At 36.3% G+C, this 26,770-nt stretch overlaps 1 protein-coding gene across 1 annotated transcript in view; it reads left to right on the top strand.

The window, feature by feature from the left end:
• The window catches only part of ZNF280C (zinc finger protein 280C), a 60,335-nt gene that overhangs the window by 26,939 nt on the left and 6,626 nt on the right, over positions 1-26,770 (top strand). Inside the window, 8 exon segments of the mRNA XM_087426855.1 lie at positions 2,037-2,257; positions 5,352-5,509; positions 6,410-6,510; positions 7,290-7,436; positions 13,843-13,974; positions 19,433-19,743; positions 20,213-20,353; positions 26,032-26,094. Of these exon segments, the coding sequence (XP_087282981.1) occupies positions 2,037-2,257; positions 5,352-5,509; positions 6,410-6,510; positions 7,290-7,436; positions 13,843-13,974; positions 19,433-19,743; positions 20,213-20,353; positions 26,032-26,094 (1,274 nt within the window).

Raw genomic sequence — 26,770 nt, forward strand, 5'->3', positions numbered from 1 at the left:
TATAATACCACAGAGATAATATTTTCTTCCAAAAGAAGAATACTTAGAGTGTAAGTCAAATATCCTATTGATCTAAGACTCAGTACTAAGCTTTCAAATATTATTTCATTTAATCCTCAGAAAATTTTTTAGGATAGATCTTTTTCTCACTTTTGTAGCCAATTAATTGGCATAGCTAAGATTGAAACCTCAGTCTCTCTGATGGCAAAGCCCAGGTTTCCACAAACACTTTTCTCCCCATTTTGAAAATTGTAAGGGCTATTTTCTTGAATATTATATGGAAACTTGAAAATAAGGGGTGTTATTCATTTTTAGGGTATGGAATTTGATAGTTATCAATCAGATCTAACATACTAATATGTTATTTAGGTTCCTATATCTTTACTTATATTTGTCTACTTGCTCTGTCATGGTTTGAGAAAGGTCTTCAAGTCTCACATTACCACTATTTTCTTTGATATCTTCCAGTTGTGTTTTATGGTTGTTACTATTTAGGGTACAGATGGATCCGTCTCTTTTAACTTCATTGTGAATGTACCCTTTAGCATTTTTATAAAGTGTTCCCTTTTTGGCCTGGATTCTATTTTGTTTGATATCAAACTCACAACCCTTGCTTTCTTATTATTTCCATTTGCCTGTTATATTCATTGTTTATCTTTTTATTTTCAACCCTTCCAAATCACTTTGATTTTTGGTATGTTTCTTGCTTTCACCAGAATTGTTTTTTGTTTTGTGATCCTACATGAAACTTCTTTTCTTTAGTAGTTGAGTTAAACCCATTTGTATTCATTGATAGGATAGATTTAATTGGCCTGATAGGTTTAATTGGTCTTTATTCTGTAACAATTTTTTGTTATGCTTTCTTTACTTTTATGTCTTTCACTTTGTAGTTACACTGTGTGTATGTTGTTTGGGTTTTTAGGAAAGTTTATATTTTTGCTCTCTAGTTATTCTTAAAGAATTCCTCTAGAGAAATTCTACAACTGAAAAGTGTGTACAATAAATGAATTCGTTTTATCTTATTGAAAATAAAATGCTCATGTATGAAAATATTCCACATTAGGGTCAGTTTATATGAGGTCTAAATTTTATTCATGAGGTCAATTTCCCCTTCAGATATTTCAGCACTGTAGACAGAATGTGTTGAGGTGTTCAAGGTGTAACTAATGCCTCTCTCTTTGTGTCCCATACATTTTCTAGCACCTTGAGTCTGGAGAATGGCGGGTTATTTGTGCTCAAAGTCCAGCTCCAACAGGCTTTACTGAAATACTACTGTATTATTTGATAGTTAAGCATATACATAATGGCATAAAAAACTATCTTTCCTTTTAAGCTATATCTTGACACAGATATGAAATGTATGATTTTTGGCCAAGGAACAAGTTATTGTTAAATGTTCACATCTGAGAAGTTTAATTGCAAGGAAAAAGGTTTAGATATACAGTCAGCCCTCTGTATCCACGTGTTCCTCATCCGCGGATTCAACCAACTGCAGATCCCAAGGCCTATAATGGTTGCGTCTGTAACTGAATGTGCACAGACGTTTTTTTCTTGTCATTAGTCCCTAAATAATACAGTATATAAATATAACAACTATTTACATAGCATTTACATTGTACTAGGTATTATAAGTCATCCAGGGATGATTTAAAGTATAGAGGAGGATGGGCGTAGATTATATGCAAATACTACGCCATTTTATATAAGGGGCTTGAGCATCTGCAGATTTTGGTATTGCAGGGGTCCTGGAACCAATTCCCCTCGGATACCCAGGGATGACTGTGTAGCCATCCATGATCTTAAAGTTTTCCATTTGTTTTCTAAGTTATTTCTTTATTAAGATAATAGGTGTTTATTGTTTGAATTTTTTGGACTATCTAAAGAAAGAAGCCAACATTTTGGTGACTGTCTTTCCAGATATATTGCCAAATATAGTTTTACATGAGCTGGCCCTAGTTTATAAACACAAAATCATTTTTTGGTATCTGCTTTTTTTAAAAAATATAAGTAAGGCTTATAGATTTTTTCTCTTTCAGCGTTGTTGTCCAGACATGGTAAATAAATTTTTGGAAATGATTAAAGTAGAACTTTCAAGTACTGAAAATAAAAATAAGACTGGTGCAGAGAAAGGAAAACTGATCATGTTAGTTAGTGACTTTTACTATGGAAGACATGAAGGAGCTGTTGATGATGAACAGAAGACTTACACAACCTTTAAATGCTTCAGTTGCTTGAAAGTTCTTAAAAATAATATTAGGTATGTAAATACTTATTTCTCTTTCTGTTTGAAAATTGGAATGCTACAGATGTAAACATTGTATCTTTATTTTTCTGTGCTGTCCGAGATAAGCGATTTTAACACTTTCCACTAAGAACAAAGGCAGGTTACCATGCTGAAAAGTTTGACACTTGGATCTACTTAGTTGTATTTCTTTCAGATAGCTTAATAAAGGACAAAATTTATTTTAACCTAGGGGAAAAATCACTCCTTTTCTCTATATTTATCATAGAAGTAGGAGTTTTCACAAGATATTTTTATTTTATAGCTGCTTTTGAATCTTACTTTTCCTATCACAAGAACTGCTTTATCCAGTTTGACCTCCCCATACTAGTCATATTTAATGCTCTAAATTTTTAATTCACATTTATAATTTTTAGCACATTTACCTTGCAGAGAAAGTGATTTTTTTTGGTGATCTTCTTTAGAGAAGTACCAGTTCTATGAAACATGCCTGTTTGATTTTATAACTTAACACATTTTAAAAGTAGAGATTTAGTTCTCAATGGAATTTTGAAGATTTATACATGTATGCTTTAAATTTTAGGAACTTGTACTTTGCAGTCTTTGAGTTATATGGAATATTACATATCTGTCATCCTAAGTGAGATAATAACAAGAACAAAGTAACAAGACCTATTGATGAGTATTTTTCATTGGTTATATAGACTGACACCGTTTTTCCAACATTTTATTATAAAAATTTTCAAATATTCAGCAAAGTTGAAAAACTTATACAATGAACATCTGTATATTAACCACCATAGTTCTACCATTAACATTTTACTATGCTTTTGTTACCACGTATCTATTCATCCACAGACCCGTCAGATTTTTTGATACTTTTCAGAATAAATTGCAGACATCAGTGCACTTAGGTTAGATGTCTGTATGTATATGTTTATGTACCTAAATTGTGACATACATACACACTACTAACATATAAACTTTTAAAAATATTTACCATTGATAACCATCATTTGTAACTAGCATTCTTAAGCATCCTATAGGTCATTTCTAAGCCCAGCATTTATTTTCTGCTGAATTCTTGGGTCTAAAATGAATCACATTTGAAAAACCTTGAGATTTACTATAATATAAGCCTAAAACAATTATGATTGCTATGTTTATGGTTAGTGCTTTATAGTTTTCAAAGATCTTTCATATATATTATTCATATGAGTTTTCACACTTCTTTTCCTCCTTTTATCAACCCCTGACAGCCGTCAATTGCTAATGATCCCAGTAGCTCAACAGAAGAGAAATTGTGCTTTAAGAGATGTAACACTGAAACAATGTTATGGTAGAACTCTGTGACCTCCTTCCATATTTTCACAGTAAAATACATCAGAAAATGTTATTAAACTTGGAAAAATTCATAGAAAAGTGGTTCACCGGTTAAGTTTCGTGTTATACTTAAGTATTCTACATATGGCATTAGAAGTTCTTTCAGCAATAGCTTTTTGGCTTTTTCTTTAAGATTAGCCCATTTAATATTAAACATGAATTTTTTTTGTTTTTATTTCAAAAGACTTGTTACAGATTTCTAGATTATCAGACTATCTAGAAATTTTAGGCTAACCATATTTTATAGTATCTAGGAATTTTCTAGCATTTTTTGACATATTATTTAGTAAATGAAACCCAAACAGTAAACACTGGATAATCAAAGATGTTTTATATGTTAAACAACATTTTACCTTAATGGTAAAAACTAGGATGGCAAATTGGTGGTTTTAGAGGATGGTAGAAGCTAATAGTTGAAGATTTCTACTCTCTGCCATGTCAACATATTGCAGGGTATTTTTTTTTCCTACTCTCACCATAACCAGTTAGGGCTGTTGTATTCTGAGAAGAGCCTTGTGAGGGGTTTGCTTTTTCCCACATCTCCATCTACTGGTATGAGCTGCTGATGGAGGCAGTGCAATAATTGAGAGATAGCCAGTTGGGTAAGAGATTATTTTATACAGATAGATTTTATTACTTAAAGTTATGAGTTGAAAGTTCAGTGGCTCATGACCTTTATATGTAAATATTTAGGCAAGACTAGGACTTTTAAAAATAGATTTTAATAGAGATGATGTTAAAATGAAAGGAGGAAAAAAGATTCAAAGTGTACCGTAAGCAGCTCTAAAGAGAAGTTGTGTTTTGGAAATGTGAAAAGATAAATGTTAAAACATCTATGATGATCGCTATCTAGGTTGGTGACATTATCACTTCAAGATTATTTCCTTTAGGGACTCATGGTGAATGACTGTTAATATTTGACCCAGTCTTAAAATTATTATTTTGATTGAATAACTTTAAAATTCAGTAAAAAGTTTCAGTAAGCCCTTTGAAATAGATGCGCCTGTTTATATTCTATTCTCTGCTGTTGAGGGTCATAGTTCCTTCTCATGAGAAGCCTTTTAGGGAATGTGACATAGCAGAATGTAGAACTGAAAAATGGATGGGGCTACAAAGGGCACAGTCTCTGAGTTAAAATGAACTGTTTGTGCTAACAGTAAACCAATATCTTTAAATAAAACAAAAGGTTCTTGTAATTATAGGTATTAAAATTGCTATTACATGCATTCAAAAACCAAGACACAAATAAAAACACTAATAATTTGTCTTTCAAGCAGCCAAGACCTATTGTATATCTCAAGGCCTTCAAAAGATTTTTCTCATGAGTCTGTAGCTGCTTTTGTTGGTAGGGTTTCCTTCCTTTAAGTATTTTATTTTAAAATATAAATAATGTTTCATGTATGGAAAAGAAACATGCTGTTTTTCTTTACAAAGAATTTTTTTTAATCTGAAATGATGATGAAGAGTTATAGCAAATTAGTGGTATTTCATATTAAATATATAAATGGATTATTTTAAAACAAAGATGCAAAGAGAAATGTTTACTGAGCCACTTAACGAAGGTGATTATCTAAAGTGCACACTTTTCTAGATGACTTTATGGCTTTGGAGATGTTATTTTGAGTAATACAAATGCATTTTTAACATTTAGGTTCAGATACTTATGTGTGAGATTTTTCTTTGGTTATAAATCTGACTTTTTGCACCTGTTGACAATCATGTACAGGTTTATGAACCACATGAAACACCATTTGGAACTTGAGAAGCAGAACAGTGAGAGCTGGGAGAGCCACACCACCTGCCAGCACTGCTACCGTCAGTATCCTACACCATTCCAGCTGCAGTGTCACATTGAGAGTACACACACCCCCCATGAGTTTTCTAGTAAGTCACAATTTCAGTGAAGTCCTGAACGGTAACAATTTTGATCATCTAAACTATGAGGAGTCCTTAAGAATTCTGATAGAAAAATAAGAATAAGAAATGAACTTTGAGGGCCAGCCAAGAAGCATAGTGGTTGAGTTTGCGTGCTCTGCTTTGGCGGCCTGGGGTTCGTGGGTTTGGATCCCAGGCACGGACCTGCACACTGCTCATCAAGCCATGCTGTGGCAGCATCCCATATACAAAATAGAGGAAGATTGGCACAGATGTTAGCTTGGGCCAATCTTCCCCACCAAAAAAAAAAAAAGAAAAAAGAAATGAATTTTGTAATTTGAGGGCAAAATTGAAAAACAAGTTTTAACTTGTATAAACTTTTCAATAAAATTACTTATTAAAATTGAAGTCCCTCTTGTAAGTGGGAACTTTCTTGGCATAACTCATGCATTATATGTAGGAGGCTAAATTTGAAAACTCAGATTACCTGGTTTGCAAATATGAAATCAATGGTGTTGATTTATACTCTAATAAGAAAAGTAACTGCAATAAGAGTTAAAATCACAGAGGCTGGAGTTAGACAGTGTGGATTCCAGTCCCAGCTCTGCCTCTTAGTACAGCTGCGAGATATCAGGCAATTTACATATTCTTTCTGTGCTTCAAGTCCCTCATCTGAAAAATGGGGATAAAAATAGCAGTACCTCTTCTCAGTGATGGTATGAGAATTAAGTAAGCTAATTAATATAAATAAAGTAGCATCACAGAGTTAACTATAGATTTGTTAGACCCATCATCACTACTACTATTACTATTATTACTTCTTGTTGCTGTTGTTATGGATGAACAAGATGAATCTTTTATTTATATACATCCTTAAGATAGTGTAATGTGTTTTTTTCCCACTTTCAGCTATTTGTAAAATCTGTGAATTATCATTTGAAACAGAACATACTCTTTTACAACATATGAAGGACACTCATAAACCCGGGGAAATGCCATATATTTGCCAGGTATGCATACGTTTTATTATGTACTTAGGTGTTTGTTTAATTTTCACGTGCTATGAAATAGTATTGTTCTTTTGATTTTTTTAACCATTTAAATAAAACGAGTTACTAAAATTGAAGACCCTCTTCAATAGTGGAAACTCTCTTGGTTTAACTCATGTGTGTGGAGGTGGTGGGTTGGATTTGGCCTGCAGGCCATAGTTTGCTGACCCCTGTACTAGACAAACAAAATGACCTGCTGGAGAAAGACAAATATATGGACTTTCTTACCATGTAGAGAAGAATATAGACGTGTCAGAGAAATAGGAAATGCTGTTAGTTATGAGGAACTCAACTAAATGCTTTGGAGCCAGTATTTTTCCAGAATTTGAAGTGGTTCCCATTAAGATAGCAAGATAAAGATAAATTGCCTCTGTCATAAGCTGCATGCTATTTAAAATCCAACAAAGAGAATACTCCATTTTATATAGCATGAAAAATTTTATGGGACAAGAGGGGTCAAAGTTTGAAAATTCAAGTCAAGGTAGGGGATAGTAGATCTGAAAAGAAGAAAGGACTCTAGTTATGTTTAGGAATATATTCCTAAACTTTGAAAGATAACTTATGTTTCAAAGATTATCTTTATTACTTGCAATAATAGGATTCTTGGTTGTCTGGGCAGCAGAGCTGAATTAATAGTACATAATGTTCCTCTAAACAGATGACTCATCATTGCTAATTTGACGTAATTTCATATCAGTTATAAATTTTCAAGTTAACCTAAACCTTCTTTATATTTCTAGGTTTGCCAGTTTAGATCATCAACATTTTCTGATGTAGAAACTCACTTTAGAGCATCCCATGAAAACACTAAGAACTTGCTGTGTCCATTTTGCCTCAAAGTTAGTAGAATGGCAACCCCCTACATGAATCATTACATGAAGCATCAGGTGAGATTTAGCAGTTCTTATTTGTTCATTTTGTCTTAGTGAAAAGATATATATATATATGTATAATGTAGAACATTGGTTAGATTTATTCTAGATGGAAAACAAAGTTGTTCCAAATAACACAATTAATTTATAATTTATGCTGAATTACTTGTGAAACTTCCACTTCTTTTCCTTGTCTGCTTCCTGGTGATGATGAGGCTCATGAACAGAGAAAATTCTGAAAGATAGGTAGAAATAGGAACTCTAGAGTGGAGGGGAAGTGGGAAGATGAGTGAAATATTTAGGCTGGGTATTTCAGCGGTCTAAGAGTGGTGAGAATGGGAATAATATTGAAGGTAGTTAATCAACAGCGGTAGAAGGATAAGCTTGAACTGAGCTCATAATCTTCTGTTTTCCTCTTTCTGTTCAAATTTTATTTCCACTTTCTAGCCTACTTTTTTTTTTGTGAGGAAGATCAGCCCTGAGCTAACATCCATGCCAGTCCTCCTCTTTTTTGCTGAGGAAGACCAGCCCTGAGCTAACATCTATTGCCAATCCTCCTCTTTTTTTCCCTTTTTCTCCCCAAAGCCCCAGTAGGTAGTTGTACGTCATAGTTGCACATCCTTCTAGTTGCTTTATGTGGGACACCGCCTCAGCATGTCCAGACAAGCGGTGTGTCAGTGCATGCCCGAGATCCGAACCCGGGCTGCCAGTCGTGGAGTGCGCACACTTACCTGCTAAGCCACGGTGCCGGCCCCACTAGCCTACTTTTTATTATGAGGAGACATGGGTGTCATCAGTGACTCAGAATGATCTTTTGTAGCAGCCAATGACAAAGGAAACAGCAATGACATATTTCTAGATATGTGAACTATGCCAGAGAACTACATTTAGGTTATAACTTGTTTCCCGGATGACTTTTGCCAGTTCTGCTATGTAATTTCCAGAATATCAGTATTAGTGCTTGCACCTTTCCCTTGAATTCTCATTTGATGCTTGCTGGTTCTTTTCCTGACACAATTAGACTATCCTTTATTTGGGCTGAAAACTTTGAGGAAACAATAAGCCTGTTCTTAAGTGCTTGAAAGAGCAATGGTACCTGTGTCAAAGTCAGAAGTCAATAAATTTACTGAATCTGATTATGTAATCAAGTTTTGTCTTCTTGCTAATCAGCTCATTGCATTTTCTTGTTATTGATTGCATTGTCACGGCCAATTTATTCAGCACTGGTGCTAACATTTCTTTCAGTTCCAGTCATTAGATAATCATGAAATCAACTTGTAGCTGATAATTGGGAAAAATCATAAAAGTAGAATATCCAAATATCTTCAAGATCACCTATGCTATGACTAGGATGGTACCAATATGCTTATTTTTTTATCTTGGTATGCTACCTCACCCTTAAGAACCTCTGGCAAAATCTTTCTATTCTAGGGTTTTCCAAACAGTGTTCTATCAGATGTTAATAGATGTTCTGCTCTAAAATTTTTCCTGGAAAGAGAAATTCAGTAAACGGCTGGATTTACAAAACTCATAGTTTTTTGTTTATTTTTTTTAAATAGGACATTCCAGAGCTTTTAATATGCTGAAAAACATCACAAATCTCCAAGCAAGGGATATTGTATATATTGTTCCCAAAACTTATTTGACCGTCGAACGCTTTATTTGCACAATACCTATTAACATTTCTTGAGGAATAGAGTTTGGGAAACACTGGTCTTGGTGCTGTATATTTCATCTTTTGACCTTTGATTTTGAAAGGAAGAATGAGATATAAAGCTGTAGCTCTGACTATTTCATTTTGAAGCTGTTAACATAATTCTTTCTCCAGTGCTTTACTAAGCTCTGGAGCGAGGTATAGATGTGGAGGGAGTGATATATGCTTAGAAAGGTAAGAAAGAGATGAATGGACCTGCTCTGTGGATTGTGTCTCCTTAGTGGTTTACCTGATCTGTAGTCACTGTTTGTACCCTGAGTTGTATGTCTGAACTTGCCACATGTGTAGGAGAGAGTTAGCCCAGTAGGTCTGAGTTGCTCAAATCATGCTCATTGTCAGAAGAGTCTACTTGCATAACTGACCCTTGGCTAACTCCTAGAAACTGAGCCTTTGTTATTAACTGATGAATGTTTTACATGCTTAGAACCTTGAGCCATGTTGTACCAGCTTTTCCAGATCATTTGTGCAAAAAAAAAATGATTATGGTGAATACCTGCTTTTCTTCTGGGAGTCATGATTTGGTGACTGAACCCCATAAAAAAAACCTGGGGTCTTAGACTCAAGAGAGCTTCCCTGGCAAAAAAACACTACATACATGTTGCTGCAGTTGGTTGCTGGGAGATTGGTTAAGCATGTCCTATGCAACTCCATTGGGAGATGGGACTTGGAAACTGACACCAGTATCCTCCAGACTCCACCCAACGCACATTTTTCCTTTACCAATCTGGCTCTGTGCCCTTTCACTGTAATAAATCATAGCTGTGAGTATAACAACTCCTAAGTCCTATAAGTCCTTCTACTGAATCATCAAACCTGGGCGTAGTCTTGGACACTACTGACACACCATGGGTGCCCAATTTTTTTGCTAAGTTTGGAGTGCCTAAGAGGTAGGCAGTCAGCAGTCAATAGAGGAAAGAATCTATTAATAAGGATCATCAGGCATCCTTTAAAGTATATGCAATTTGTATAATTGTTCACAGAAGACTCAAAAACCATAGCTGAGCAGAATTATAAACATGTAATTGAGATGATATTAGTGTGATTTTAGACAATAAGAATTGTTGAACCTATGGCTCATTTTATTCTTTTTGAAGACTTTGGTTGTAACTTTTTCCTAAAAAAATATATTATTATGCCTTAAGTGATTTTAGAGCTAACAAAATAGTTTGTACAACTTTTAAGAAAGAATGAAGTATTTTAGATGTTTTAAATATCCTCATTAAATCTTTATAATAATAATAAGCAGTTAACCTAAACTAATCACTTGCCATATGACAGTCACTAGTGCTTTTACTTGCATTGTCTTATTTAATCCTCACAACCACCCTACAAAGCAGATGTGTGATCATTTCCATTTCATAGATGAGGAAACAATGCTCTATAGAGAGTAACTTGCCCAATGTCACATTCTCTAATAAATGGCAGAGCCAAAAATGGACTTAGAGCCCAAGCTCTTACCACAGAGTCATATTCTTCACTAACATTAGTTCTAACGGCAGATATTACCGATAGTCAGAATTAGCCTTTAAAATTCCTCATATCGAGGGCCGGCCCCGTGGCTTAGCAGTTAAGTGCGCGCGCTCCGCTGCTGGCGGCCCAGGTTCGGATCCCGGGCGCGCACCAACGCACCGCTTCTCTGGCCATGCTGAGGCCACGTCCCACATACATCAACTAGAAGGATGTGCAGCTATGACATACAACTATCTGTTGGGGCTTTGGGGGTAAAATAAATAAATAAATAAAATCTTTAAAAAAAAAAGAAAGAAAGAAAATCTCTCATATCACCCAAACAATATAGTATACTTGTCAAAAGGTTTAACACAGACAATTTTTTCTCTATCCTTGGAACAGATTACCATTTTTTTGGTTGAACATGATGTTATTAAAAAATGTACTGTATTGTCATCATCCTTACTGCATCACAAGCATACATGCATGAGAGAGATATGCAAGACTTAAGTCCAACTGAGGAAATAGTAGATTAATGTCTTCCATCTCAGGGCTCTGGACAATTGCTCATTGAATGGAATGGCAGACATTTTGAACTAGTTAAATTGTGCCTGCTTCTCATGTGCTTCTGTCAGTCTCTTGCTGTCTGCCCCATTATTTATTTAACAAATATTTATTGAGTGCCTAGTATATGCCAGAGATTGTTTTACAGAAGTGAACAAAACAAAGTTTGTGTCCTCTGGAATTTGCATTATGGTGGAGAAGGATTGGGTGTATGTGTGTGTTGTGTCTGAGTATATATGTCTGCCAGTTGGTGATAAGTACCATGGGAAGAAAATATGAGAGGATTGGGAGTGCCAGGGCTTAGGAGATGAAGGAGTAATTTCTGTTTTTTATATGGTGTGGTCAAAGAGAGCCTCTCTGAAGGAAATAAGGCAGTAAGCCATGTGGATATCTGAGAGAGAATGTTCCAGGCAGAGGGAACAGTAAGTAGGCAGTGAGGCGAGCATATATCTAGATGTTCAAGGAGTAGCAAGGAGGCCAGTGTGGCTGGAGGATGATAAACAAGTGGGAGGAAGAGTAGTAGGAAATGAAGTTGTAGCAATAGAATGCAGGGCAGATGGTGTAGGGCCTTGTAAGCCAAAGTCAGGATTTTGGAGTGTTATGGAAGCCATTAGAGGGTGTAAGCATGTGAGCGATCACTGCAGCAGCTATGGAGAGAATAGACTGTTGGGAGGAAAGGGTGGAAACAAGGAGAAGGTAGGAGGCTATTGCCAGAGTCCAGGTGAGTGGCTTGGACTGGTATGGTGGCATTGGTTGGAGGTGATGAAAAGTGGAAAAATTATGTGTTTGAAGGTAGAGCTGACAGGTTTTATTAATGATTGGATGTGGGGTGTGAGAGAAAGAGAAGAATTAAGAGTGACCAAGCTCTTCTGTCCTGAGCAGCTGCAAGAATGGCATTCCCATGTACTGCAATATTGGGAAGACTAAGGAAGGAACAGATTTTTTTGCGTGTGAGGAAGATCAGCCCTGAGCTAACATCCGATGCCAATCCACCTCTTTTTGCCGAGGAAGATTGGCCCTGGGCTAACATCCGTGCCCATCTTCCTCCACTTTATATGGGATGCTGCCACAGCATGGCTTGACAAGCGGTGCATCGGTGCGCACCCGGGATCCGAACCTGTGAACCCTCGGGCCACCGAAGCGGAGTGCGCGCACTTAACCACTACACCACTGGGCCAGCCCCAGGAAGGAACGCATTTTATTTTGCAGGTGGATGGGAGGAAATCTAGAGTTCAGTTTTGTCCATGTTGATTTGAAATGCCTATTAGACAGCAAGAAATGATGTTGAGTAGGCAGTTGGAAGGATGCTGTTTAAAATCATGAAACTGGATGAGATACAGACACAGGTAGAGAAAAGATTTCTGGGAACTGTACTCTGGGGAACTTTCTATCTGTCCTATTCGCTTGCTATCTGTTTCTTGACTGAGATTTTTGTTTCCCCTCTTTCCCCCTCTCGTGAGCACATATAGGTGAATCTGTTTACATTGCCTGTACTTATGATATGATCCAATGCACCAAACTTCTAAAATAGTCTTAAGATGAAACTAAAATAGTAATACAAACATGTTATATTTATATAGCGCTTTGAACTTTGTAAAGAACTTTTATTTATTAAATGCCTGCTATACACCAGTAACTTCTAGGTGCTTTCATATATGTTACCTCAATTGATTGTCCTAAATGATTATTCGTGCTTTAAATGGAAATAGTGACGGGCCTGTGGAGGTACTGCTTTAGGGAAAACATTCTTTTGTATTTGTATGTTGTTCTAAATTTACACATAAATATAAAATATATTTTTTAACTAATGAGAGCATATACATAAAGATTACAATTGATAATAAAGAGTGGAAAGAACACTAACTAGCTATGAGCAAGTGACTTAGATCTCTCTTGGGTCCTATTTACCATTGGCAAAATAATAGGACCGGGTTTGAGAAGGGACACAGTCAAATAGTAGATTGGGATCAGTTGCTCTGATTTATGCTTCTATACCCATGCTGTCCAACATCATAGCCACTAGCCACATGTGTCTATTTAAATTTAAATTAATTAAAACTAAATAAAAGTTAAAAATCAGTTCTTCTGTTGCAGTTACCACATTTCAAGTGCTCAATAACCACATGTGGCTAGTGGATACCATATTGGACAGTCAGCTATAGAACATTATCATCACTGTAGAAAGTTCTACTGGACAGCACTGCTTTATACAACCATTTCTATAACATAACTTTTTGGGGAGTGTCTGGTTAAATTTGTTTGGTTCTAGAAATTTCAGTTTATTGTGCCAACTTACACAACAAATTGAAATAAAAATTAAAAAGAATTTGCTCTTTTCAATGATAAAAATATAATATAGCTCATTTTTACAGTATCATGTGTTTGAATATTTTATACTTCAAATTTATAATTAGAAAAGCTTTCACACTACAAATGATATGGGACTTTTCCCATTGAAACCTAATTGATATAATTTTTATGTTGATTACCAAGTGGTAACAAATACTTTTGAAACCCAAATCTTAATGCAAGAAGTGCTTTTAAAGAATGAAATAATATTTTGATATTATTTATGATGGGATATGGTAAAATACTGGTTGTGAAATTATTTAGCTATTAGAATTAAGAGCAATTTTAAGTCTCAGGATTCGTGGGGGTAGAAATGATTATTTCTAATATTTTTTTTGTAAACAGAAAAAAGGAGTTCATCGTTGTACAAAATGCAGACTACAATTTTTGACCTGCAAGGAGAAAATGGATCACAAGACCCAGCATCGGACATTTATAAAGCCTAAAGAGCTAGAAGGATTGCCTCCTGGTACAAAAGTGAGTTTTAAATATGTTGTATTTTAACATTTTATATGATAATAGAAATAAATGCCTGCCTGGTTTTATCTACTGAATATAATATTAAAATTGACTTCTGGAGCCGGCCAGGTGGTATAGTGGTTAGGTTCACGCACTCTGCTTTGGTGGCCCAGTGTTCACGGGTTCAGATCCCAGGCATGGACCTACATACCTCTCATCAAGCCATGCTGTGGCAGCATCCCATCATACAAAATAGAGGAAGACTGACACAGATGTTAGCTCAGGGCCAATCTTCCTCACCAAAAAAAAAAGTTCATTTCTGATTGTCATCAAGATTTTAATTTTAGGGGGCCGGCCCCGTGGTGTAGCGGTTCAGTGCACGTGCTCCACTGCTGGTGGCCTGGGTTCGGATCCCGGGCGCACACCAACACACCGCTTGTCAGGCCATGCTGTGGCGCCGTCCCACATAAAGTGGAGGAAGATCGGCATGGATGTTAGCTCAGGGCCAGGCTTCCTCAGCAAAAAGAAGAGGATTGGCATGGATGTTAGCTCAGGGCTGATCTTCCTTGCAAAAAATAAAAATAAAGATTTTAATTTAAGGTTTTACCACTCTTATGCGTGGCAAGAAAAACTTCATCCATTGTTTTTTAAGTTAATTGATGTGTGCTACATTGGAGCGTATTCCTTTGTCGTGAGTACAACTAGGTTAACTGTAGACTGACTCAACAGGTTATTTCAATATTCTATAGGCTATTGAGCTAGTCCAGTTGGCAGCATATATGTCTGCTTCAGCTGCTAGACCATAAGGTCAGGAATCATGTTTAATTTATCTTTGTACCCGCAGAATCTATCATAGTGCCTTGAATGCCATAGTTTGTGGAAATTGGTATTGCTGAGTCTACTCTCAGAGAAGCAAGTTCTGCTCCTGAATGGCATTGCTATTTTAAGTGAGCAAACACACATCTGACTACAAATTTCCTTTTTCCTGTTGGCCTTATGTACGTCTGTTTTCTCTGACTTTTTAATGTAAAGTCAGCTCTTGACTATTTGCTCCACTGGAGGGATGCATAATCCAAAGTGAAATAATTCCCAAACATTTATATTTGGCTTTGAGGACTTATCTTTGAATGTGAGTATGTCTGCTATTTGAATTATTTAAAATAATGTAAAGCAATGCTCTGAAGATCTAGAGTGAGAGAAGCTATCCAGTCTCCTTCACCTATTATTCCCTTTCCTGGAATCCATTCATTCCATGCAGGGACTAGACATGCAGAATACTAATGTAAACAGTGCAGTCCTCTCTCATATCTTCTCTTATTAATAATAATAGTAATAATTAGTATGTTGTAATAATAATAATGCTAAATGTCTTGTAGCACTTTAGAATTGAGCTTTTCAGTGTGCTTTTTCATACATTCTATTATTTAATCCATGTAGCAATTCAATGAGGTAGACAAGGCAGGTGTTATTCCCATATTATAGATGAGGAGGCTTAGAGAGGATAAGTTACTTACTTAAGGTCACATGGCTAGAAAGAGGTAGTAGTGAGATTTAACCTTGGGTCTTTTAACTCCTGGTTTGGTGTTTTGTATGATACCAAACCACATGTATTTCATAGGACTTCCATATTGGCTGCTCCTCAAGTATATAGAGATAGTATAGTCAAATGATTAAAGAAAATGTTAATACAAAGAATCCTAAAATTTGAATGGAACAACAAAAGACCCCGAATAGCCAAAAGAATCCTGAGAAAAAAGAACAAAGCTGGAGGTATCACACTCCCTGATTAGCTATAGTAATCAAAACAGCATGGTACCGGCACATAAACAGACACACAGATCAATGGAACAGAATAAAGAACCAAGAAATAAAACCACACATCTCTGGACACCTAATTTTCGACACAGGAGCCAACATCATACAATGGAGAAAGGAAAGTCTCTTTAATAAATGGTGTTGGGAAAACTGGACAGCCACATGCAAAAAAATGAAAGTAGACCATTATCTTACACCATACACAAAAATTAACTCAAAATGGATTAAAGACTTGAATGTAAGACCTGAAACCATGAAACTTCTAGAAGAAAACATAGGCAGTACACTCTTCGACATTTGTCTTAGCAGCATAGTTTCAAGTACCATGTCTGACCAGGCAAGGGAAACAATAGAAAAAATAAACAAATGGGACTACATCAATTAAAAAGCTTCTGTACAGCCAAGGAAACCATCAACAAAACGAAAAGACAACCTAACAATTGGGAGAAGGTATTTGCAAACCACATATCTGATAAGGGATTAATATCCAAAATATATAAAGAACTCATACATCTCAACAGAAAAACTAACAACCCAATTAAAAATGGGCAAAAGACCTGAACACACATTTCTCCAAAGAAGATATACAGATGGCCAACAGGCACATGAAAAGATGTTCAACATCATTAACTATCAGGGAAATGCAAATCAAAGCTACAACGAGATATCACCTCACACCCGTCAGAATGGCTATAAATTAACAACACAGGAAACAAGTGTTGGAGAGGATGTGGAGAGAATGGAACTCACGTACACTGCTGGTGGGAGTGCAAACTGGTGCAGCCACTATGGAAAACAGTATGGAGATTCTTCAAAAAATTAAGGGTAGAACTACCATACGATCCAGCTATTCCATTGGTGGGTATTTATCCAAAGAATGTGAAAACACGAATGTGTAAAGATACATGCACCCCTGTGTTCATTGCAGCATTATTCACAATAGCCAAGACTTGGAAGCAACCTGAGTGCCCATCAAGGGACAAATGGATAAAGAAGTTGTGGTATATATACACAATGGAATACTACTCAGCCATAAGAAATGATCAAATCCAGCCATTTGTGACAACACGGATGGACATTGAGGGTATTATGCTAAGCGAAAGAAGTCAAAGGGAGAAGGTCAAATACCATGTGATCTCACTCATAAGTAGAAGATAAAAACAACCGCAAACAAACAGATAGAGACAGAGATTGGATTGGTGGTTACCGGGGAGAGAGGAGAGCAAAAGGGATGATAAGGCACATGTGTGTGGTGATGGATTGTAATTAGTCTTTGGGTGATGAACGTGATGTAATCTATGCAGAAATAGAAGTATAATGATGTACACCTGAAATTTATACAATGTTATAAACCAATGTTACTGCAATTAACAAAAAAAGCACTTGAAACCCAATAAATAAATAAATAAGTAGACTGTTAATAGGGGACTGTGTTATCCATTATTAACCAATGAGTATAATCAAACATTTTCTTTTTCTGAATCCTAGATGATAAATTTTATGTTAGCTCCCTTTAAGGAAATTGTGAATATTATTAGACTCTCCATGCTGTATGATGAATTGATGTAACCTGCACAATAACCTTTGGAACCATAAATCCTGCCCAGTGAGCCCCCAGAGAGAGCAGTTCACATTTACTGGAGATCTGTTTTATAGTTACCAAAGAGTAATTCAGGCCTTTCCAGAGTTATTATTTCAGGCTTTGAGATTTAAATTTTGACCTCTATATTTGTGAAAACTATTTAGTTATATCAGAGCATAAAACAGCCATGGAATGTGCTCTTTTGACATTGATATAATTTGTACTAACTTCTAATTATCCGTCAATATCTGTGTTAACATATAAATGCTATCAATATAAAACTGTAATATTATAACTGTAAATTATTATAACTGTAAATAAATATCAAGGTAAATTTTATTTGATTGGTATGACCATATAGAATAAATGGGAGACTTATCTGATTGTAGTTTATCCTTGCGCTTTTCAAATTAGTGGTGTTTAACTCTTTGTATTGCAGTGATTTTTTGTAACAGCTTTATTGAGATATAAGTCGTGTACCATACAATTCACCCATTTAAAGTATACAATTCAATGATTCTTAGCATATTCCGAGAGTTGTGCAAACATCACTACAATCCATTTTAGAACATTTTCATCATCACCAAAAGAAACCTCATACCCATCAGCAGTTACTCCCTATTTCCCCTCCATCAGCCCCAAGCAAACTTGAGTAATCTACTCTCTGTCCCTATGGACAGAACTTTTCTCTTCTGGACATTTCATGTAGATGAAATCTTAGAATATGTGGTCTTTTATGACTAGTTTCTTTCACTTAGCATGTTTCTCAGATTCATCCGTATTGTAACTTGTATCAGTACTTCATTCGTTTTTATGGCTGAATATTATTCTATTGTATCGGTAGACCATATTTTATTTATCCATTCATCAGTTGGTGGATATTTGGGTTGTTTCTACTTTTTGGCTTTTATGAATAATGCTTCTATGAAAATTCACATACAAGTTTTTGTGTGGACATAGTTTTTCATTTCTCTTGGGTAGAACTGCTAGGAGTAGAACACCTAGGAGTGAAATTACTGGGTTATATGATAAGTCTTATGTTTAACTTTTTGAGGAACTGCCAGACTATTTTCCAAAGCTACTACACCATTGTACATTCCCACCAGCAATATATGAGGATTGCAATTTCTCCACATGCTTGTCAACACTTGTTATTATCTGTCTTTTTTGTTATATCCATTCTAGTTGGTCTGAAGTAATATCTCATTGGAATTTTGATTTGCAATTTCCTTGATGATTATTAATGTTGAGCACCTTTGATGTGCTTATTGGCCATTTGTATATCTTCTTTGAAGAAATGCCTATTCAGATTATTTGCTCATTTTTATTTATTTGTCTTTTTATTGAGTTGTTAAGAGTTCTTTATATATTCTGTATACAGGTCCCTTATTAGAGATATGATTTGCAAATATTTTCTCTCATTCTGTGTGTTGTCTTTGCACTTTCTTAATGGTGTCCTTTGAAGCACAAAAGTTTTAAATTTTTATGAAGTCTAATTTATTTTTTCTTTGGTTGCTTGTGCTTTCTTTTTTTGTTTTTTTTTTTTTTGGTGAGGAAAATTGGCCCTGAGATCTGTGCCCATCTTCCTCTATTTTGTATGTGGGATGCCGCCAAAGCATGGCTTGTTGAGTGGTACATCGGTCCACAACTGGGATTTGAACCTGCAAACCCCAGGCCGCCAAAGTGGAGTGCGCAAACTTAACCACTACACCACCAGGCTGACCCCCGTGGTTGCCTGTGCTTTTGGTGTCATATTTAAGAAATCATTGCCTAACCCAAGATTTACTCCTATGTATTCTTCTAAAAGTTTTATAGTTTTAGCTCATAATTTGGTCTTTTGATACATCTTGAGTTAATTTTTGTATCTAGAATGAGGTAGTGATCCAAATTCCTTCTTTTGCTTATAGATATCCAGTTGTCCCAGCACCATTTGTTGATAAGACAATTGTTTCCCTCACTGAATTGTTTTGGCACCCTTGTCAAAAACCAATTGACCATAATGTGAGGGCTTGCTGTGATCTTTTTAATATTAATGTGAGATTAATTTTCTAAAAATATATATTGCCTTCATTTTTATAGGTTACTATTCGAGCTTCAATTGGACCTCTTCATTCGAGGCCGTCAACTACATCTTCCAGTAGTACTCCAAGCACTTCTTCTCTTCAGGTCTCACCTCCAAAGTCGAAAAGTACAACTGCTAAAAATCCCACAAAAGCTAATGCAAGTAAATCTAAAACAAGTAAGCCTCATGCAACTGCATCCACTGCAAGTAAACCTAATGCAAGTAAGCAAGGTAGAGGTACATCTAAATGCAAAGCGAAAACCTCTTACAAGCAAAAGAAACAACGCAACAGAAAAAATAAAATCAGCATAGCTTTGAAGAACTTAAGGTAATATCTTTTATTCCTGATATACAATACTACTTTCATAGTGAATATTAAAAGTTTATTTTAATATAATCTACCAAATCACAGAACTTTCTTGCACATTTCCATGATATGTGCATAAAGGTCAAGCAGATAATAAAAAGGTACTTTTTACAACTGGTGAGCAGAGCTTGAATTACTGTGTTTATTGTATAATTGTCCTCTTTTACATTAATCTTACATTTTATGCTTCTATCTTGTGATAGTTGAACTGGTTAATGTGATCCTTTTTATTCCAGGGAAACGTTAACTGGTGTTAGATTTTTTACACTTGTTCTAGCTTGTTGTTTCAAAGCAAACTTTCAAATTATAAGTCTCTATTTAAAGATGTTAATTTAAACATCTTGGTTTCAATTAATAAAACATTAATAAGGCTTTACCTGATTATTTTTGTTTTATAATATATTTTTATAATTTTTTCTGTCTCCATAAGGTGTCGTCGGGGAGTTCACAAGTGCATTGAATGTCATTCCAAAATAAAAGATTTTGCAAGCCACTTTTCAATATATATTCACTGTAATTTTTGCAAATACAACACTAACTGTAACAAAGCCTTTATAAATCATATGGTGAGGTGAGTTAAAGATGTACACTGCCAATCAAAATTGCCATTCAAGATGTTTGTCTTTTGAAAACAAAATTGTCTTATTAGAAGCCAGTTTGTCACATCAAGGAGCTAAAAGGATCTAGCAATAGGGAACTTCTAGGGTATTACCCAGTGCTATTTTCCAGCAAAATAACTCATAAAATTAGTGGGATAAAAATTTTAAGAAAAGTTAGACTAATGATATTAGAATAAGTTTGTTAGGGAAATTTGTTTTACTGTCTTTCAAAAAGCAGTTATTTTCAAACATAAAATTTTAAATGTTTTCAAAATATTTATCAAATACGTACATGTAACCATATGAGTGTTATCCTCTTTGAAGCAGTCACTTTGAGAGACTCCAGGTTTGTCAAAGATGCTAAGAACATTATTGACATTATTGGTGTTCACGTGCTCACGCTCTCTCTCTCTCTTTCTCATTCTCCCTCTCCCCTCCGTTCCTCCCTCTCTCTCATCCATCTGAATGCATTTATCTTTCAAGCCATCCATCTTTGCATTCATTCATTGAAATATGAAATGAGAGACCACAGGGATATTCCGGTCATGCTTCTGTTGGAATTTCTTTTCATACATCAATTCAGTTTACATTATTCGAGCACCTACCATGTACTCTATGCTAGAGAAAGACTTTAGAGCCCACATTACTTTCATTTGGACCTCATTAATAGGAGCTTACTTTATTCTTTCAGGATGGATTTTTTTAAATACACAAAAACTGTTCAGATATAAGTATGCTAAGTTGATTATTGAAATTAAGGTAGTTCCATTTATTTTCAGTCAGAAATAAAATATAAGCAATAAAAGTGGTTTACTTGCAGATTATATCAAGACCTCTCTGTTACTTTTTGTTCATAGTCAACTACCACTTTCAAAGATTTGCCCACTTTTTTTATGGCTTCAGCACTTGGCTCACAGAGTTTTTTTACGCTTGATGATCAGCCTGATCTCATGGTACCTTGACTTCTTTAATGCCAGCATTCACATCCACCTCTGACGTGTTGTACCCCCTTCCTTACCACCATGCCACTTACCTCTTCATATACAATATTCGTTCATTTTGAACTCTCATATCCTCAGACTATCAGAGTCTTGACCTCTCTTTTCAGTCTAGCAGCACCAATCCAACTTTATAGTCAATCTCACTTTCAAGGTCATCTGTTTTGAATGTTGCTTTGTTTTTGTTCTAGAATCCTTTATATCTTCAGTCATGCTCAACCTTGCTATCCTTGAATCTGTTGTCTTGATCTTTCTCTATGCTCAGTTCTAGACAGTCAAACTGTGCTTGATTCAGTCAGCTCTGAATTCATGACCTTTAACTTTAATTTGGTCCTGTCTTTTTAAAAACACCCCTTTGTTTTTATCTACAACATCTGTTTAAATCCTCTTCAGTACCCTCAAGATTTTCTTCTAGTATCTCAGTTGTTAACCTTGCCTACTAAATACTCAGAAGTCATCCTTTTCATTTTTTCCAAGATTAATATTTTTCTACAAGTTTTTTTTTCCCCCTTCATCCAGACATTAATCTCAGAAAAAGTCATGTCCTACTTTTTCCAAGTTTATCCTGACCCTCATTTCCTTCATTTCATCTCTTTCTGTCTACCACATTCCTTCTGCCTGCAAATATTTTCAGGTATTTTTTTTTTTGGGATAAGGAAGATTTGCCTTTTCTTTGCATATTTTCTTGTCTTCCTTTTACTGTCAATATTTGTAAGGAGTATCCTTTTTTTTTAAAGCTTCAGTGGGGGCTCACCGGGTGGTGTAGTGGTTAAGTTTGCAAGCTCTGCTGTGAGTGGCCCAGGGTTCACAGGTTCGGATCCCAGGTGCAGACCTACACAGTGCTCATCAAGCCATGCTGTGGTGTCATCCCACATGCAAAATAGAGGAAGACTGGCACAGATGTGAGCTCAGGGACAATCTTCCTCACCTTAAAAAAAAAGCTTCAGCACATGATTGTGTCCTAGTTGTTAGTTTTTTGTTTGCTTTGTTATTGGTGAGGAAGGGTGGCCCTGAGGTAACATCTTTGCCCATCTTCCTTTATTTTGTATGTGGGTCACTGCCACAGCATGGCTTGATGAGTGGTATAGGTCTGCGCCTGGGATCTGAATCCGTGAACCTGGGGCAGCTGAAGCAGAGCACACCAAACTTCACCATACCACCACTGGGATGGCCCCTCCTATTTGTTAGTTTAATTCCTTGTGTGAGTCGCCTGGTTCCATGACCAGGAAACAAACCTGGGCCGCAGCCATAAAAGCACCAAATCTTAACCACTAGACCACCAGGGCTGGCTCTGTAAGGTGTATTCTTTACTGTCTTTTTTTTTTTTTTTTTTTGCTTGAGGAAGGTTAGCCCTGAGCTAACATTTGTGCCCATCTTCCTCTATTTTGTATGTGGGACACCACCACAGAATGGCTGACAAGTGGTGTAGGTCTGCACCCGGGATCCAAACCCGCAAACCTGGGCTGCTGAAGCAGAGTGCACCAAACTTAACCACTACACCACAGAGCCGGCCCCTCTTTACTGTCTTGTCATTTGTTTACCCTTTGTAATTTGAGTATCACCCCCACTTATCAGTTAAAGCTGCCCCTTTAAATGTTATCAGTCATGTCCTAATCACTAAATGTACTATTTTTCATTCTTACTCCTTTGTGACTTCTTTAGAGTATTTGATCCTTTTGATCACTCACTTTTGAAACTCTTCTCCTCAACTTCTCTTAAACTGTTAACACCATTTCTTCTTCCTTTTTGGCTACTCCTCTATTTCATTACTTTTTCTTTCCTCAACTCTTCTTGCCTCTTTACATTCTGGTTCCTGGTACCTTAACCACTCTCAGAGTTTTATCTTTTACCTCTTAATTGTAAATCCTCCAATTTCAATGCTGAGTTTTCCAGAGATCCAACTCTTCATCTCAAACTATTTGATAGATATTTTCACCTTTGACTCGCTGGCATCTATAAAGAACACAAATAAGTTAAACATTATTGTCCTTCTAGGATACAAACTACTATCACCCCAATACCCTTTAAACTCAGTCTTTTTCAAGGTGTCATTTGCATAAACGTGGAGCATCAGCCGAAAATAACACACTTCAAGTTTCTGAAGCCTGTGGAGTTCTTTTGATCTACCACCATTCATCATGGCTTCCTGAGGGTTCACCTTCTGCAGTTTACCACTCTGCCTCCCAACTACTACAGTGGTTCTGCATCCACACATCAGTTGCTCTAAACCAGGCCCCAGCCAACCTTTCTCTTAGTATACTGCTGGGAAGAATGCTAGTCTCTTATTCTGTGCCAAACGTATGGCTCCCCCCATGGGGCTTTAATTCTGCCCCTAATTTATAGGAGATTAAATTGGAAAATCTTTTTGGTGTTTCTTAAACCCATGGGTCATTCTGGCCTCCCCTGTCCCATTTTCCATAATCTCCTCAACTGTCTTGTAGGACCTCCAGTCTCATTCTATCCCAGAATATTCCAAAATGGCCCCAGGCTTCCTTCATAATCTTCTCCTATTTTTCAGTGAGCCCCAAATCTGTGCTACATTGTCATCACACACCCTGAGCGTTTACTCATCATTAGCCTCATATAGAACTGAAAGCTTCCAGTTCTACTCTTTTAAGGGCCTTGTAGGTCTCTTTGCATTTCCTCTTCTTTAGCGGTACCTTGCTTCCCTTGTTGCCTCAGGTACCTCCCCCTGAATGGTACACCCTCACTCTGACCCAGTGTAGACTTTTGTCATAGGCTTGCGCTCTATATGTACAGAAGCTTCGTTTTCTCAGAAGTTGAGTACCTTTACTCCCAGCTCATACCAACTCTATAACCAGAAGTCAGGCCCCCCAAATTAATTAATCTTGCCCAACACATAGTTTGTCTCATATTCAATATCTAAGGGGCTTTTCCTTATTCTTTGTTATTCCTTGGAGTGCTCCTCTCCTTCCCTCTCAGTTCACCTTCTTCTATGAAGTATGATCACCACAGCTACTCATAGGAATCATTCCTTTCTTTGAATTCTGTACCATTCAGACATTCTACCTCATATTATGTGTCTGTCTTATCTACGTGAGAGAGCAGTTCTTTGTATTCACCAGGGCACCTATTCTGAGGATATTTCCTTGGGATTATAGCTAGCCAGAATCTTTCTTTTCCCGTGCATATATGGTATGCTGATGATAGTTACCTTGTGTCTAAGGGTAACCATTGACCTGGGGTGTTGGCTGGTTTGGGTCTGTCAGTGCAAGCTAGGGCTGGTGCTTCTCAAACTTTAGCTTGCATAAGAATCACCTGAAAAACTTGTTGAAACTGATTTCCGGGCCCCACTGCCAGAGATTAATGCAGTAGGTCTGGTGTGGGACCTGAGACTTTGCATTTCTAATAAGTTCCCAGGTGATGCAGATGCTGCTGGTCCATGGACCACACTTTGAGTAATACTGTGCTGTGCTAATCTTGGCTAATCCTGCCTGGCTTTCTTATACAGGAAAACTATTGATTTAGAGGTTATATAAAAGCTGTTGCCATTGGTTGCAAAATTCGGTTAGTAGTTTTCTGTTCTGTGAGTAGAGGAAGTACGGTTTAACTCATGAGCTCTGCTTCCTTTGATGCGCTTTCCTTAAAATCTCTCTTAGTAATTGCAAAAGATTCTTTAAATATTTCATTTTACTGGGGCCAGCCCGGTGGCGTAGCGGTTAAGTTTGCACACTCCACTTCGGCAGCCTGGGGTTCACAGGTTCGGATCCCGAGCACACACTGACACACTGCTTATCAAGCCATGCTGTGGCAGAATCCCATGTAAAGTAGAGGAAGATGGGCATAGATGTTGGCCCAGGGCCAATATTCTTCAACAAAAAGAGGAGGATTGGCAATGGATGTTAGCTCAGGGCTAATCTTCCTCACCAAAAAAATATATGTATATATGTCATTTTACTAATGGTAAGTAATGCCATTTAGCCCAAGTAGCATTTACTTCAAGGATTCTCCCCCCTTGCTAAGTATATTAAGGTTAGAGGGTCGGCCCGGTGGCGCAAGCAGTTAAGTTGTGCACACTCTGCTGCGGCGGCCTGGGGTTTGCTGGTTCGGATCCCGGGCGCACACTGACGCACTGCTTGGTAAGCCGTGCTGTGGCAGCGTCCCATATAAAGTGGAGGAAGATGGGCACGGATGGTAGCCCAGGGCCGGTCTTCCTCAGCAAAAAAAAAAGAGGAGGATTGGCAGATGTTAGGGCTGATCTTCCTCACACACACACAAAAAAAAGATTAGAAAATGATAAATAATTATTATTCATAATTTATATTATAGCAAAACAATTTATATTATAGCAAAATACATAATTATAAAATACCTTTTAAATTGTTTTCAACTCTTAATAGTTGAAAATATTTAATTTGATGCCCTTTGCAGTTTTAGCTTTTTGAGTCTTTATACTGGTGAGATACTGCTTATTTTAGAATATTCACAGGGAAATATGTTGTTTGAAAACACATAGGTAAAATGAAATGTAAGGTAAAAATCTTGAATTAAACCGAGATGACTAATAGAATTTTATAATTTAATGATCTTTTATTTAAAACTAGGAAACTAAGCATAGATTGAAATATGGTCATAACATTAATATGACTTATTTTATATAATAAAATCTCATTTGTCTCTTGTCTCTCCAGCTCTCATAGCAACCATCCAAGTAAACGGTTTTATATTTTTAAGAAGCATTCTGGAACTCTCAGGTAACTAGTTGATCTTTTTCCATTCTCTTTTGAAAAATTGTAGTAACGTTTTTTAACCTGATGCTGGAGTTCCTAGTTTGGAAAATGAAATGATTGGTACTGGACATCATGGAGTTCTGTTCATTATATCCTTAGATCAAAGAGAGGATAGACTATATTCTCTGGCTAAACTTTGTTTCGGTGGTGTTAGGCATTAAGATGAAAGTTTCATGGATTTGCATTATAAAATAAAAAAAATAAGGCTCTCCAAACATATTTGAATATTTAAAAGATGTTTAGGATACCTAGTAAAGTGACTAACACTTCTTTGGTTTTAATCAATATATAGCCTTCATAATTCTTGGGTTTTTTTTCTTTTTGAAATGAAGAAAAGTACACAACTTGTTACTATACAGAAGGAATTGTTGATGAACCTTTCTAAAGGCGTTGATAATTAATTTTGGTTATACCACACACACTTAGCTCAGAATCCACTAAGCATCATTTTTTTCCACATTCTTCTGATTCTTTTGACTCCATCTTCCTTAGTTTAATTATTTTGCCCATGTTATCATTGCTATTTGAAATATCAGTGTCAAGATCTTTGTAGCACCAGGCTAAGACATAGACTTAAGTTTAGCCCATACTTGTTTTGATGCTTTGGGTTAGTGGAAAAGTGGAAGAGGGGATGATATGT

This window comes from Ceratotherium simum, chromosome X (genome assembly GCF_057802395.1).
Source record: "Ceratotherium simum simum isolate JZ-2026a chromosome X, ASM5780239v1, whole genome shotgun sequence".
Taxonomy (NCBI): Eukaryota; Metazoa; Chordata; class Mammalia; order Perissodactyla; family Rhinocerotidae; genus Ceratotherium; species Ceratotherium simum.